The 17,156-nt window shown below is 41.7% G+C and overlaps 1 protein-coding gene across 2 annotated transcripts in view; it reads right to left on the minus strand.

Moving 5' to 3' along the window:
- The window catches only part of kcnk2a (potassium channel, subfamily K, member 2a), a 115,923-nt gene extending 112,498 nt beyond the window's left edge, over nt 1-3,425 (minus strand). Inside the window, exons 1-2 of one of the 2 annotated variants that reach the window (XM_055639742.1) lie at nt 2,890-3,425; nt 1,434-1,744 (exon numbers count right to left, since the gene is read on the minus strand). In XM_055639742.1, coding sequence (XP_055495717.1) covers nt 1,434-1,744; nt 2,890-2,896 — 318 coding nt within the window. In that variant the 5' untranslated portion in view covers nt 2,897-3,425. The remainder of the gene's footprint in view (nt 1-1,433; nt 1,745-2,889) is intronic. The other variant, XM_055639741.1, reaches the window with a different exon arrangement.
- Nucleotides 3,426-17,156: the final 13,731 nt, after the last annotated feature.

Below are 17,156 nucleotides of genomic sequence, written 5' to 3' on the forward strand. Positions count from 1 at the left end.
GGCTTTCACAGCCCTCTGTGGCAATGAGTTCCACAGATTAACTACCCTCTGACTAAAGAAGTTCCTCCTCACCTCCTTTCTAAAAGAGAGCCCTTTAATTCTGAGGCTATGACTGGTCCTAGACTCTCGCACCAGTGGAAACATCCTTTCCACATCCACTCTTTCTTTGCCTTTCATTATTCTGTAAGTTCCAATGAGGTCACCCCTCAACCTTCTAAACTGTAGCAAGTAGAAGCCCAGTGCTGTCAAACGCTCATCATATGCAAAACCAGTCATAGGGAACTTAGTCACCTCAACACCTTGGGGGAATATCACCAACACTGGCATTGCAAAATGCTCCAAATTGGTTCACCTGATGTTCAATCCAATGCCGTGTCCACACATCTAGGTCCACTGAATACGGCACTGAGTCTGTGGTTCCATACATCTAGCTATAAGGGACGGGCCATGTTATCGGCACACCCAACCAGGCTGCCTAAGTTGGCCCTCTACATGAGCTCCACCACAAGATCACCTTGGGAAAAGTGCAACATTTCATGTAACTGGGGATACCTGGCCCACAGATAGACACAAAGCGCTGGAGTAACACAGGCAGCATCTCTGGAGAGAAGGAATGGGTGACATTTTGGGTCAAGACCCTTCTTCAGACTCGAAACATCACCTATTTCTTCTCTCCAGAGATGCCTGTCCGAATGCCTGTCCCGTTGAGTTACTCCAGCACTGTGTGTCTATCTTCATAGAAACATAGAAAATAGGTGCAGGAGGAGGCCATTTGGCCCTTCGAGCCAGCACCGCCATTCATTGTGACCATAGCTGATTGTCCCCTATCAATAACCCGTACCTGCCTTCTCCCCATATCCCTCGACTCCACTAGCCCATAGAGCTCTAACTCTCTCTTAAATCCATCCAGTGATTTGGCCTCCACTGCCCTCTGTGGCAGGGAATTCCATAAATTCACAACTCTCTGGGTGAAAAAAGTTTTTTTCTCACCTCACCTTCGGTTCAAACCTGCATCTGCAATTCCTTCCTAGATGATACCTGGCCCACGCAGCTGTTCACAGTGGAGAAGGAGCTTCACAAATAGTTATGACAGGAATAGGAGGAGGCTATTCACAAGCAGCAGGAGTACATAGCAACCCAAACTTCTCACCTAGCTGACCCAGACTACAAGCCACACCTGGCAGAGTTTGTTATTCCCACATAGGGTTTTTCAGCTGCCTCAGAACCCGCAGAAATGGAAAAAAGGCAGTACATCCTCAATCTCCAGAGACCCGCCAAGAAGACAATAAGAATGCAATAGGAAACTCCAGCGCTCCCTCACTACTATTTCAATTACTACAAGTCGTGTTTGCATTTAGTGCAGCTTATACAGCCTCGACCGTAAACCATTAATCAATGAGTAAAAATGAACAAAGTTTATTTTTTTTTTTTACCTGGATCAATAGTTCTAGCTCATGGGAGTTGACACAAATGTTCTTTTCCAGAAATTCCAATTTCTGCATAATAATCGCAGTCTTCTGAGAGCTTTCTGTAGGTTGCTCAAGCGCTCGGAACACAGTGGCGCCGATTATCAAGTAAAGGACCACCACCAGAAAATAAACGGAGGCAGTCTTCCATTTCATAACACTTGGGTTCAGGTCGTTGTCTGCTCCCGAAGTTAAAACCGTCGGTTTTGCAGAAAAGGACAACCTCGGCTTAGCATTCTGAGTTGCTGCTTTAGGGTCGAGTAAATCTGGCGCTGCCACTGAGAGAAAGCAAACAGATTAATAAATCTACAGGATGCTTTTCGCTTGTCAACCAGATGAAATGGGGTTTACAGGTTAATGCTACAACCTCAATTTACCTCGTGATAGTATTGTTTTCAATATTAAACAAATATCTGCAATACGATAAACGACAAACGTCATAATTCACAACCGACAGTGTACTGACTGCAAGTGAATTAGCTAGAAACATAATGCATGTTCAGGAGGTACACAAAAATGCTGGAGAAACTCAGCGGGTGCAGCAGCATATATGGAGCGAAGGAAATAGGCGACGTTTCGGGCCGAAACCCTTCTTCAGTCTGAGCTAGGTATCAACAAAAATACAAAGGAGCCCGTTGAGCATTCTATAATGTATGACACTAGAGAATATGATCAACAAGACATTCCTCAGTCTGAAGAAGGGTTTCGGGCCGAAACGTCGCCTATTTCCTTCGCTCCATAGATGCTACTGCACCCGCTGAGTTTCTCCAGCATTTTTGTGTACCTTCGATCTTCCAGCATCTGCAGTTCCTTCTTTAACACACGAATGGACAGGACTCGTTAATGCGGGATGTCTGTGTGGACCCTTTATCATCATCGATGGACTTCATCTCTGAATTGTTCTGGGTGCATTTTTCCTTCCTTTTGGGGGAAAAAAGGGGGCTTTATTGCATGCCTTCTTCTCATCCTAGTCTTTTCAAGTTCCTGCTCTAGAAAATACATGGATTTGAATCCAAATGCCCGAAAATAAACGGCGTACTCGCTGGCACAAGTTATTGATCGTCCACTTGGCAATAAGCGTGGCAGCAGACATTCGGATTGAAATCGATGCCAAATATGCATTTTACGATCATTTCTGAATCAATTACGCCGAGCTCACTGAGAGAATCCTTGGTCAGGTATTGTTCATTTTAAAGATCGCGAACATTTACAGAACATTCATTTGCGTACAAATTCTCCTTCCAATAATGTTTCATGCCCAGATAGTGGCTTGTGTTTGAAGCCGACTCAAGTATAGCCTAATAAAATATGCACCCCTGCAAAACCTTGCTCAGCATTAATTTCAGACTAACAATAGAAATAGACCAATTCAAAATGCATTTAATAACCTGAAGTGATAGCCATGGAGGCGAAGAGTACTTACTTCTCATACGAACAATGCACCCAATTTTCTTATATTAGCAGTCTTTTTTTTGTTCATTGTCAAGAGGAGAGTCGAACATTTAAGAGTGGATATTGTGCCACATGGTTCATACGTGTTCATCCCAGTCGAAATGCACAGCGCTCGCTCTCTCTCTCTCGTTGGAAATCTCACATGCACACGCTCATATATACTCACTCCTCGCTTCATTTAAAGGATCCACGCCCGTTAAAATCATTGTCCCATATCCAGAAGATGGTCGTGCTTTGCACCGTGCGATGAATCCAAAAAATAAATCATGCAATGATGATTACAAGGGGTGGGGGAAACGCAACTAAGAAAGCAATCAGTCAGATCCACAATCGACCAGCAATAAACATGATTCGCTATTGAACTTTCCGGGTCCCAAACACCAATTGCGAAAACAGCCATCGTTATTTTTCTAGCCAATCCACATGAATCTTTAATATTGGCTGTTCAAATGTTTCCACGCTTTTTGTTTTGTGTTCAACGACGGTTTCACTATACTAGTGTGCAGTTAAGAACCGGCGATAAATTCATTTGTATTAATTGGGAATGTCTAGATCTTCAAGTATTTAGAAATAGGCATCGTATACAAGTGATTTTTCAATGAAAAAATATATATATATATTTTTTTTTAAAGGCAAATGAATGATATGGACAGTTGTAGTTTGCAAAATAACAAGAGTTGGAAAAAAATGCTATTCACTTTGCAACTTAATAAGAAACCGATTTAGTTTCTGTGCCCCTCTACTGTACATAGTCATCTGTTTTTTTATGTTGGCAGGGTGGTATGTTCTGCTCAATTAAGACCGATCGCATGTATTAAGGAGATCGTGTTCAAAACATTCGTCAGGGCCATAGACATTAATTGGCCGTGGTGGATCATAAACATAAAATAGCTGAAGAAAAATAAACTTCCTATTCCTCATTTCTCAAGAGTTAATATTTATATATATTTTTTTAATAGCTTCTTAAAAAGGCTTTCTCGAAAGTCTTTACACTTTGATGGCAATCTGCTGAAACAAATTCCAGACATCTCTGAAGTTTGCAATTTGCTGTTTTTTTAAGAAGATAAACATTACAAAAATCCGTTTTGAAGTATTTTCAGATATTATTAATCTTACAAACCTTTTACTAAAGTGTGTATTCATAGATTGATTAATAAAAATCAGACTTTAAAATTGTTTAGCTAATAATGCTAGTTAATAAATACACTGACTGGATCATAAAGATGATTTTGTCTGCAATATTATGTTTGCCTTCCGCCTGATGATCAATCCCAAATGGAATTTAATATTAGAAATTTTGGAATCATAAAAATTGCAACTCAAAATGATGGTTGGAGTTTGTCTACAAGACCCCAATATATATTCAGAGCTCTACATGCACTTTTTTTTCACTTTCCAAAATCTTTCTTGATCTTCTCATTCGCTTTTGAACTCCTCTGAAATTATTCTGTAGCAGCTGCAACATCAGACAGATTTATTCAAATGCCCCATCACTAATACCGCTTAATGGAAGTCATTTTGAATCTTGGATCAAATTGGGCAAGCCATTGTTCACCTTGCCTCATTGATCCTTCCACGTTGAAAGGAAAATCTGATGAATTGTATATGTGTGTATATTTATTATGGCATTAAAATGTCTCTGAGTATTCGTAACTTCTTTCATAATTCCTCTTGCAATAATTCTGAGCCTTTTACAAACTTCTCTTCTCCCCTCAACTGCTCTCCTTCACTTTCATTGTGTGGATACCAACCACAATTTTTCAATCTTTGTTCACGATTATTCAGGTGCTCCCGAGATTATGACATGAATTTGTTCTTGAGAACTGTTCGTAACCTGAACTGTTCAACCTGAACTGTTGAATTGAAAATGCATCTGGCGGGCAATATATTTAAATATGACCGAGGACAATGTGTACTTCAACAATTCAGATTTCTTTACAAGATGCGTGGGATTCAAGGTGACTTGGTGATATGGATTCAGAACTGGATTATTCATAGAAGATAGAGTTGTGGTTTTAGGAAGATATTCTGGCCCGAGGTCTGTGACCAGCAGAGTTCTGCATGGATCTGTGCTGGAACCACTGGTTTTTTGTAATATAATGATTTGGATATACACAAATCATGATATAATGACTACTATAGACACAAAATGCTGGAGTGATTCAGCGGGACAGGCAGCATCTCTGGAGAGAAGGAATGGGTGATGTTTTGGGTCAAGACCCTTCTCCAGACTTCTGGATATAAATGTAGATGGGTTGGTGAATAAGTTTGTTGATAACACCAAAGTTGGAGGAGCTGTAAACAGCGAGGAAGATACAGCGGGATATAGGTCAACCGCAGGAAAGGGCAGAGAAATGGCAGGTGGAGTTTAATCTATGCAAGTGTGAGTTGTACTTAGGGAGGTTGAATGTAAGGTGAGAGCATACAGTTGATGGCAAGACCCTGAATAGCATTGATGTGCAGAGGATCTAGGAGTTCAAATTCATAGCCCACTGAAGGTGGCAGCACAAATGGATAGGGTGGTAAAGAAGACAGCAGGTAGCTTGCCTTCATTGCTCGGGGCATTATGTATGTGTCAGGAAGTCATGATGCATCTCTATAAGACTTTGGTTGGGCCACATTTGGTGTAGTGCATGCAGTTCTGGTTGGCCGGAAGGATGTCGAGGCTTTGGATAGGGTGCAGAAGAGGTTTACCAGAATGCTGCCTGGATTAGAAGATTTCAGCTATAAGGAGACATTGAATAAATATAGATTGTTTTCGCTGGTTAACACCAGACCTTATAGGTATGTCTTCTAGTGTTGGACATTTCCACCCTGGGAAAAAGGTGGAAAAAGGAAAAACAGTTTCTGACTGTCTACCCTATCTATGCCTCTCATAATTTCATTGAAATCTTATTTCTGTGGAACAATTAGGAGCTTTCCCCACATGTCTCCCCAACTTTTACATCCAGACCAATGGCAGATGTCAGCAACTGAGACTTCAAACCTGCAGATGCTGGAAGTCTGAAATAAAAACAAAAAACGCTGGAAACGTCAGCGGGGGCATGGGGGGGGGGGGGGGGGGGGGTTCAGCATTTAGATGTGTTAGGAAATCTGACCCCCTGTAATATTTGCATGTAAATTTCAGAGCAATTTGGATAATTGTTTTATTTTAAACTATGTATATGTAAATGTTTGTGTTTATAAACTGTGTATGTATATTTGTGTGCTGTATGTATATATGTGGCTTATGTACAATACAATTTATTTGTCATTTGAACCCCATTGAGGTTCAAACAAAATGTTGTTTCTACAGTCATACACACAAAAAAGAACCAAGACACAACACAATTTACACAAACATCCATCACAGCGCATCTCCTCCTTGCTGTGATGGAAGGCAAAGACTTATTCCTCCCCTGCACTTCCCATTCCCCTCCCGATGTCAGAGTCAAAGTCAAAGTCAAAGCCCCCGGCGGGCGATGGTAATTGTCCCGCGGCCATTAACGCCGCGCCGGTGATGCAAGGCTATGCTCCGGGTCTTGTTGTTGGAGCCCCCGGCGGGCGCTAGCAAAGTCCCGCAGCCATTCTAAGCCGCGCGGGGCGGTGATGCAAGGCCCCGCTCCAGGTACTCTTCAACCCCGCAACTCGGGCGGGTGAAGTCGCCGTTGTGGAAACCCCGAAAAGCGGTCTCCCAGTAGGGACCCGCGGGCTCCCAGTGTTTCTGTCTGCCAGACCTGCGCTTGGAGCCTCCGAATCCCAGGGGTCGGGTCGCAGCTGAGCGCCACCACCGCTCCTCCCGCTCCGAACTCGGCCAGCTCCGCAATGGTGAGTAGGTCCGGAGGCTCCGTGACTGGAGCCCCAGGTCGTTCCTGCAGGAGGCCGCTCCACGGTGCTAGGCCCCAACGACAACCCGACAGAGAAAAGGTCGGGTTCTCCGTGCATGGGATAGATTTTTTAAAGTTTCCTCCGCCCCCCCACACACATACCCACACCCATAAACAAAAAAAATAATAAAAACTGCATTCAAACGAGACAAAAAATAATAAAAAGACAGACAGACGGCAGAGGCTGCTGCGATGCGAGTCGCGCCGCCCACCGTATGGATATACGTATATATACACACACACACACACATATACTAGACTAAGTGGGTCCCAGGTTCACACAGGAGGGCTGGTCCCCCAACGCAATATTCCATCTCTCCACCAATTCCAATATTGGCCAGCGAGGTGGGAGGGGGGGGGGATTCTGGAGTGCTAGCATGGGTGTTGTGGGTCAAGTCAAGCACAGTGAGTGCAGAGCCAACAATCCATTTCATTCATGTAAAGTCAATCCATTTCAAGTCAAGTCAAGTCCAGGGCAGGCGAGGCCAGCCAACAATACAATCAATTTGCTTTCATTTCAGATGAAGTCAAGCAAAGCAAAACAAAGGCAAAGCAAAAGCACAGGGCAGGTGGGGCCAACCAACCATACAATCCATTTGCTTTCATTTCAGGTGAGCTCAAGCAAAGCAAAGGCAAAGCAAAAGTAAAAGCACAGGGCAGGCCAAACAACTCATTTCATTTCAATTTCAAGCACAGGGCAGGCCAAACAACTCATTTCATTTCATTAAGGGCTAACAAATCATTTATTGCAAGCACATTAAGGGTCACAAATCATCATTCATTACAAGCACATTGCTGGCTGATAAATAATTTATTGTAAGCACATTAAGGGTTAACAAATCATCATTCATTGCAAGCAATTTGCTGGCTAACAAATCATTTATTGCAAGCACACATAGGGTTAAGCACATAACCACATAAAGCATTAGGGTGGACTCACAGCAGAATCACACTTGTGGCCTCTCCCTCACAATCTTCCAGAGTGACTGACTCATGTTCAGGCATCCGGGGGTTTTATAGTCCTGCCCCCTCTCCAGAAGGGGTGTTACCTTGATCGCAGTGATTGACAGGGAAGTGGGCCAATCAGCTGATCTCAAGGTTTTTTAAACACTCATAACTTTTTTAGCGGAGGAGGACTGTGAGTAAGATGGCCAAAAACTCACAGCGCCACAAGGTAGCATTTTTTCTTTTTTTTTAAATATTTTTATTAGAAGCAAACACATATTATAAACATTTAATGTATATCAGTCGTATATTATTAATATTATCAATTGTGGATTGATTCTGCTTCTAGTTTTTTTTTAAAGATAGGAAGTAAGAGAGAAAGAGGAAAACAAAACACAAATGTCAAGATAAAAAAAAGAATGGAATGATTTACTAATAATACATCATTGGAGATAGGTTTGTGGATTATAAAGTATAACTTTTCATCTAATTCTGAGTTCAAGCTTCAGTTAGGTTCCCGTGCTGAACCGATCTACCCCTTCAAATAGTCAATGAATGGAGACCATATTCTAACAAAAAGTTCTTGTTTGCCCATTAAGACAAGTCTGATTCTTTCCTGGTGTAGGGTCTCCGACATTTCCATAATCCACATTTTAATTGTGGGGGTTATAGGGCCTTTCCAAAATTTTAGTATTAATTTTTTCCATAATTGTACTCTAGTCAAGAACATTTCTTTGGCTTGGTGTGAGTGTTAGACTTTGTTCTGATATGCCAAATATTATTAGTTTTGAATCGGGATCCAATTTAGTTAATATTGATAACTTCAGAAATTATTCTAAAAATATCAATCCAGAATTTTTTTATTTTTATACAGTTTACAAAAGTATGTGCTAGGTTAGCCTCTAGATGCTGACATTTATCACACATTGGAGAGATATGTGGGAAAATTCTATTTAGTTTTGTTTTAGAGTCATGTAATCTGTGTAATACTTTAAATTGTATTCAGATTCAGATTCAGATTCTACTTTAATTGTCATTGTCAGTGTACAGTACAGAGACAACGAAATGCATTTAGCATCTCCCTGGAAGAGCGACATAGCATATGATTTGAATAAATATTTACATTAGCATATATACAGACATAGTGTTTTTCCTGTGGGAGGAGTGTCCGGGGGGGGGGGGGGGTGATTGGCAGTCACTGAGGTACGTTGTTGAGTAGAGTGACAGCCGCCGGGAAGAAGCTGTTCCTGGACCTGCTGGTCCGGCAACGGAGAGACCTGTAGCGCCTCCCGGATGGTAGGAGGGTAAACAGTCCATGGTTGGGGTGAGAGCAGTCCTTGGCGATGCTGAGCGCCCTCCGCAGACAACGCTTGCTTTGGACAGACTCAATGGAAGGGAGTGAGGAACCGGTGATGCGTTGGGCAATTTCCACCACCCTCTGCAAGGCCTTCCGGTCGGAGACAGAGCAGTTGCCATACCATACTGTGATACAGTTGGTAAGGATGCTCTCGATGGTGCAGCGGTAGAAGTTCACCAGGATCTGAGGAGACAGATGGACCTTCTTCAGTCTCCTCAGGAAGAAGAGACGCTGGTGAGCCTTCTTGATCAGAGTTGAGGTATTGTGGGTCCAAGAGAGGTCATCGGAGATGTTAACACCCAGGAACCTGAAGCTAGAAACACGTTCCACCTCCGTCCCGTTAATGTGGATGGGGGTGTGCGTGCCGCCCCTGGACTTCCTGAAGTCTACAATGAGCTCCTTGGTCTTCTTGGAGTTAAGGGCAAGGTTGTTGTCAGCGCACCATGCTGCTAACTGCTGGACCTCCTCCCTGTAGGCCGACTCATCGTTGTTGCTGATGAGGCCAATCACCGTTGTATCACCATTGTTTTAAAGCATGTCTGGCATTTAACGAGCATTGATATATATATTGTAAACTTTCATCCCAAATATCTTTTGTTATTGTTTGGCCTAATTCATTTTCCCAAGTGTGTCTATATAATTCCATCGATGGAACCTCACAATCTAAGATGATGTTATAAATATAAGCTGTATTAGGATGTTTGTTCAAACATTCATCAAGGATTTCTGGTTCCTTAGTTCTATAATCTTGTGTATTAAATTTAACATAATCTCTAAATTGTAGATATCAGAAAAAGTTATTTGAGTAAACCGTAGATCTGTTGTAACTCCTGAAATGAAAGAAAAGTGCCTTTCCAAATAAAGATGTTGCATCTTTTTAATTCCACAATGTTTCCATTGTGTAAAACCTTTATCCAATATGGAGGGTTTAAATAAAGGATTGTTTACAATGGGGAAACAGAGTGATATATTATCCAATTTTAAAAACCTTTTTTAATTGTTTCCAGATTTGCATACCACTATGTATTATATGGTTTTCCCCATAGGTTTTTTTGTGCAGTTTTATGGGAGCAAACATAATCAAACCAATTTCAAAAGGCAAACAATCTTCCTTTTCCATCCTTAACCAATCTGGTTGCTGATCCATTTCTTCCAGCCAGAAATTCATGTTTTTAATATGGACTGCCCAAAAATAAAATCAATGTACAGCGCAAACAGGAAGTGGTCATGATGAGACTTTTAATTATACAGATATATGTGGATGAGATAAAGTTTGTGAATTAATTGATGAGTAGCGGAGAAGGGGAAGAAATAAATAATTGTGTACTTCCACCTACTCCTTTTCGAACATGTAAGATTAAATTTGTGATGTTAATGACTTTAATTAATGAGTTGTGTAAAGGTTTATTTTTCATTTCATTTTATTGTTATTTTGCTTTGTTTTTAACTTTTTTGCTTTACATGTTCGAAATAAAATATATACTACTACTACTACATGTCTTTTTCTGCAATATATAATCTTACACTTGCCACCCATCCTCACAGCTACTTGACGTCCTGGATCTCTCTCCCACAGTTTACCCTCAATTCTTACCTGACATTATCAAACCTTCAGTTTGTTGCAAGTCATTTACCTGAGTGGAAAGCAGAAGAGATGCCAATGGTTACTTGCCTGTGCCTCCATCTTTTCTTGGTGTCAACTTCTGTACATCGGCGAGACCAAGCGCAAGCTCGGCGATCGTTTCGCTGAACACCTCTGCTCAGTCCGTCTTAACCTACCTGTTCTCCCGGTGGCTCAGCACTTCAACTCCCCCTCCCATTCCCAATTTGACCTTTGTGTCCTGGGCCTCTTCCATTGTAAGGCCCAGCAAAAATTGGAGGAACAGCATCTCATATTTTCTTGGGTAGTTTACACCCCAGCGGTATGAACATTGACTTCTCTAACTTTTGATAGCCCTTGCTTTCTCTCTCCTTCCCCTCCCCAGTTCTCCCACCAGTCTTACTGTCTTTGCCTACATTCTATCTTTGTCCCTCCCCTGACATCAGTCTGAAGAAGGGTCTCGACCCAAGTAGTTGCCAATTCCTTCTCCTCATAGATGCTGCCTCATCCGCTGAGTTACTCCAGCATTTTGTGTCTACCTTCAATGATCATCCCTGAGGATCACCAGTATTTATGTCTGTGCATCAAATATATACATGTGGGGGAAAACATAGGCAATGAAATGTTCCCAAGAGGTAAGTTGGTATTTGAAGTGATGTGGAGTACAGATATTGCACAGATATTGCACACATCAGGACGTAGGTGAATTTGAAACTGTCCTCGGCTTTTTAGAAAAAAATAACTGCAGATGTTGGTTAATACACAAAAAAGTGCTTGAGTAGCTCAGCAGGTCAGGCAGCATCCCTGGGGCATATAGGTAAGTGACGTTTCTATCAGAACTGAACAAGGAGGAGGACACAAATGCAGGCTCAGACACAGGGCAGATCAGTCTTCAGAGTTTAATCGGTCCAAGTCGGTACACAGGTAAGCAAAACAGAGGCAACAGTACAATCTAGGAGCAGGCAAAAAACAGAGGTCGAAAAACAGGCAATGGTCGAGGTCACAAGATTTCTAGAGCTGGAACGAGGTGATACCAAGTATCATACACGACGAACTGGCAATGAGCACTAAAACACAAAGGGCTTAAATACAGACTAGCAGTGGATAACGAGACACAGGTGAAACACATCAGGGCGGGGCCAATAATCACATGAGGGTAAACGACCTGATAGGAAATGGGACCTGAAACAAGAGGAGATGCGAGACACCAAAATAAAACAAGAATGCACACTCTAATACTAAAAAACAATAAGAAACAGAAACTAGATCAAACCCGAGACCTGACAGTTTCAGGTTGAGACCCTTCTTCTGACTGATTGTAGAAGATGGGATGAGATGAAAAGGCAGGACAAATCATGAAAGATAATAGGTTGACGTGGACGAGAGGAGGAGAGGGGGCTTTTGATAGGCAAATGGTTTAAAACATAAGCCAGAGATAGGAAAGGAAGGAAGATGTAAGACAAGTTTGAAGAGTTGTGGATTGTAAACCCAAACAGGGGAGGGATTTACTGTGGGGGGGAAGTTGGGGGGGGGGGGGGGGGGGGTTACTGATGGGAGTGGAGAAGAGAAATAGGTGGGAGTCATTGGGGGGCACGTGTAAGGGAATGGGAGGGGAAAGAGAAGGGGGGTTGGGGAGAAAGGATGGGGCTTGTGAGGGGATTCCCTACAATTGGAGAATTTAAATTTCGTAATGTTCATACCATTAGGTTTGTAAGTTATCCAAGTGGAATATGAGGTACTGGTCCTTCAGTCTGCCTGCGACCTAACTGTAGCATTGGTGGAGGCCCAGGAAAGCTGGTGTGAGAATGGGAAGGGGTTAAAAGAGTTAGCATCCGGGAGATCCAGTGGGCCTTTGTGGACTTAGCGCAAGCATTCAGCGAAATGGTTGCCGAGTCTACGCTGCCAAGTATCTGCTTGGTTTGGGTAGGGAGGGGAATGAGTGAACCAAGGAGTTGTGGAGGGAGTTGAAAAGGAATGGAGAAGGGAAGGAAATGGAATTGGAAATAAAATATTTGAAAAATAATAACTTTAGACTTTGGAGATTCACCACGGAAACAGGCCCTTCAGCCCACTAAGTCTGAGCCGACCACCGATCACCCCATGCACTAACGTAGCCTACACACTAGGGACAATTTACAATTTTACTGAAGCCAATTAAACCTGTATGTCTTTGGAGTGTGGAAGGAAACCAGAGCACCCGGAGAAAACCCACACAGTCACAGGGAGAATGTACAAACTCCGTACAGACAGTACCCGTAGTCAGGATCAAACCCGGGTCTCTGGCGCTGTGAGGCAGTAACTCTACTGCTGTGCCACGGTGCTGCCCCTGGAGATAACTGGGAAAGTTATCTCATAATTTATAATTTATAAAATTGATATATTTCAACTTTAAGCAACTTTTTATTTCTAGGTTTGATATAAGAAAATTTCAGAAATTGCATGTGACAAGTGGTGAAGAAACAGCCATCATCAGCTCCATCAGGCACAGGGGAAATAAACATGCCTGCATGCACGCTACATACCAATTACGTACTGTGGTAAGGCCACTCGTTGTTTAAACAAACCAATAACATGTTTGTTGTTACAATGATATTTACTTTCCAGTTGTGACTTACTATTTTGATACTGATTCTACAGTTGGAGGTTGGCAGGAAGGGAGAAATCGAAGACCTCAGAGAAAACCCACGCGGTCACGGGGAGAATGTACAAACTCTGTACGTATTTATCTCCATATCGGTCCAATTAATTCTAAGGAGGGTAGTCAAGATTAAAAAATATGACTTTAGTCAATTCTGCATGAAATAAACTGGTTGCTGATACAGTATATCCCCATTCTTTTGTAATACGTAGGAGTGAAAATTTATCAAAGTATTGTCGGCACTTAGAGTAGAATTTGGTCACTACAAGCACTAACTAATTCACCAGGGTCCACAGAACTCCTTTCATATCTGTGGTGCAACATTAAGGCTTTCCTCCCTCACCTGACAGTATGGAGGAGCTTGGAAAAAAGCCTGCAGCCTTTTTTTTAAAGAAACGTACATTTTCTACATTATTAAATATTTCTATAGCCTGGAATTTCTTTACATCTTTATAGCGGTCCATCCCTTCCACAGATGCTACCTGGCTTGCTGAATCCTTCAACTCCTTGTTTGTTTTGCTCCTGATACCATCCTCCGCGGTCCCTTATGTCTCTATGAATATTGGCACATTAGTCAAACTTCTGATTACCATGGATTCAAGAGGCTGCTTTAACATCAACGCTGCTTTTTGAAGCGTCAAAGCTCTATGCTTCTGACCTCCCACAGCTAAGCATATTTGCCCAGTACTATTTAAAGGAATGAAAATGACTTAGATTGTTTTTATGAATTATTTATTTTGGCTGTTGCTGAAATTGTGAACAGTGTGGGTGATTTTTTTTCCATACTTGTTAATAATTACAATGATCTACAGGAAATGATCTTGCAGGTGCTTGTAGACTTGTTCATCAATACTCTTAGCATTTGAGTGTAATTCCTCATACAGATCAGAACAAATTGCTGCAAGAATGAGTTGAAGGAAGGGAGATCAAGATACTCCAGAGCAGATCTGTAGGGAAATTGATTGTACACATTCTCTCATACCCAAGAAACTCATTAGTATGGGTGAAGTTATGGGTCGGGATACTTCCTCAGACTCTGTCAAACTTTCAAGTCTGACGAAAGGTCCCAACGCGAAACATCGCCCATCCTTTATTCTCCAGAGATGCTGCCTGGCCCGCTGAGTTACTCCAGCACTTTGTGTCGATCTTTGGTATAAACCAGCATCTGCATTTCTTTGTTTCTAAACTCATTGGCATATTGGTTTCCTGAGTCATAAGCACTGGAGTGGACAAGGGAAATTGTGTTACAAGGGAAATTGAGACAGTGACTGTCAAATGCTGCACTGTGGTTGGTTCCACAAGTGAAGAAGCCAGTCTGGAAAATATAAACTCTATACACAGCACCATGTCCCAGCTTCTTCCACTCTTCTTGACACTGAACAAAAACTTTCTGGCAAGCTTTCCACACCCACTAGCATTTGGATGTGTTCATTTTTGATCTTCAATAGCCTGGTCAATCACAGTCATTATATTAGTCTTCTGCACTAGAACTGGTGTGTGCCTTTCCTTCAAGTGAGCTTGCAATTCAGTTAACCATTCTGCCTGCCTTGGGAATCTGTTTTGTGATGTGGCTGAGTAGCTCTTGACCAGGATGTATTCGGCATCTCAGCACATGTAGATCTTGTCTCCATCTGGACCACTTGATTACACACAAGTTGATATCTGAGCTGCTGACTATCACTGTGCAATTGAGTGTTGGTGCATCTTTAGCCCCACAGACTATGTGATCAAGGGGAAGTAGAATGAAAGAAGGAAGACTGAGTTAATACATGCCCTCACTTTCAATGGCGTCTGCCACACCAGTGGTCATGGACCTTCCCACATAGGTCAGCATTGTCATGTCTAAGGGATAATAACACGTTGGTCTCTGTCTTCCATTCAAGTGCCACCATCTCGATGCAAATATGCACAAAGATTTCCAGTGAATGTCTTCTGATTTGTTTAGGTGATGAGGTGATAATAGCTGTATAGTTAGAAATGTGACAGTGTTGTGAGGGATTGGAACAATATTAAGTGTGTGCGGGTGGGGTGGATGATGGATGATGGATGTGAGATATATATGATGGAGCTTGTTGGTAGGAGACTGATGATTATGTGTTGAAAATGCTACCTGCGAATTGTGGTGCATTTAGTATATTGTGGCATTCAGAGATCATTCAGTGACCTTAATCACACACATGAGATCATCAAACTCCTTCCAGCACTTCCTCGATGCTAAACTCCTGGCATTAATTGACCTGGATGTCTATATGTTTCCACTGTTTTCTCAACACGTGGTCCTCCTGCACCCACTGGGAGAAAAAATAAGACATTGGCTTACTTTTAGATATAGCATTGAAAAATGTTGTGCCTGTTTTTTCTCTCTCTCTCTCTCTCTCTCCCTCTCTCTTTTTTTTCTTCTTTTTCAAATACTTTATTCAGCACAAACGCATAATACATCACATCAAAAACACATTCGGCTACACTATTGTGGGAATCTTTCAAAGCCTTTATCAGAGGCTGCATTATTTCGTACCAAGCTTTTCAAAACAAAAAGAAAACAGGCCGGAACAATTGGAATTAGAAAAACAGATTAAACAGCTTGATTCAGAAAATGCGATTGATCCATCCACTGTTAAACATAATAAGATAGCAGCATTAAAATATAAATTAAATCAGATCCTCTCGGCAAAAGTTGTTAAGGTATTTTAATACACTAAGCAAAAATGTTTCGATTTTGGTGATAAACCGCAGAAACTTCTGGCACGCCAACTGAGAAACATAGAAAAAGATTCAAGTAATTAGATCAGAAAAAGGTGAGCTGCTCACACTACCCAAAGATATTAATAAAAGATTCCTAAAATTCTATCAAAATCTATATGCATCCAAAACAACAGCCGACTCTGCAAAGATCAAGTACTGTCGCGACAATTGCAACCTTCCATCACTTAATGAGGAGGAACGAGAAGAATTAGGTGCCGAGATTACAATAAAAGTTGTTGAAGAGACCATTAAATCACTGAATAGTGGGAAAAAGCCAGGTCCAGATGGATTCAGTAATGAATTCTATAAAAAAATTAAATGATTTAATTTCCACCTGCCTATGAGCCCTTTATATACATGCTTTTAAAGAACAGGCTTTACCACAAACCATTGCCGAATCAACCATCACATTGATACCTAAAAAAGACAAAAATCTTGAAGAGCCTGGATTATACAGAGCAAGAGCTCTTCTAAATACAGATCAGAAAATGTTAGCTAACACTTTGGCAAGAAGACTAAGTTTGTACATCAGCAAATTAATACATCCTGACCAAACTGGATTTATACCTAAACGACATTTGTTTCATAATTTGAGACGCCTGTTTAATATAATGTATTCACACAGACAGATAATTGAAGACTTAAGAATTTTTTTTTTAGATGCAGAAAAAGCACTTGACCAAGTAGAATGGGCATATCTCTTTACAGTGGAAAAATTCCAACTAGGAGAAAATGTTATTTCATGGATAAACCATATAACCATATAACAATTACAGCACGGAAACAGGCCATCTCGACCCTTCTAGTCCGTGCCGAACACATAATCTCCCCTAGTCCCATATACCTGCGCTCAGACCATAACCCTCCATTCCCTTCCCATCCATATAACTATCCAATTTATTTTTAAATGATAAAAACGAACCTGCCTCCACCACCTTCACTGAAAGCTCATTCCACACAGCTACCACTCGCTGAGTAAAGAAGTTCCCCCTCATGTTACCCCTAAACTTCAGTCCCTTAATTCTCATGTCATGCCCCCTTGTTTGAATCTTTCCTACTCTCAGTGGGAAAAGCTTTTCCACGTCAACTC

This window comes from Leucoraja erinacea, chromosome 8 (genome assembly GCF_028641065.1).
Source record: "Leucoraja erinacea ecotype New England chromosome 8, Leri_hhj_1, whole genome shotgun sequence".
Classification (NCBI taxonomy): Eukaryota; Metazoa; Chordata; class Chondrichthyes; order Rajiformes; family Rajidae; genus Leucoraja; species Leucoraja erinaceus.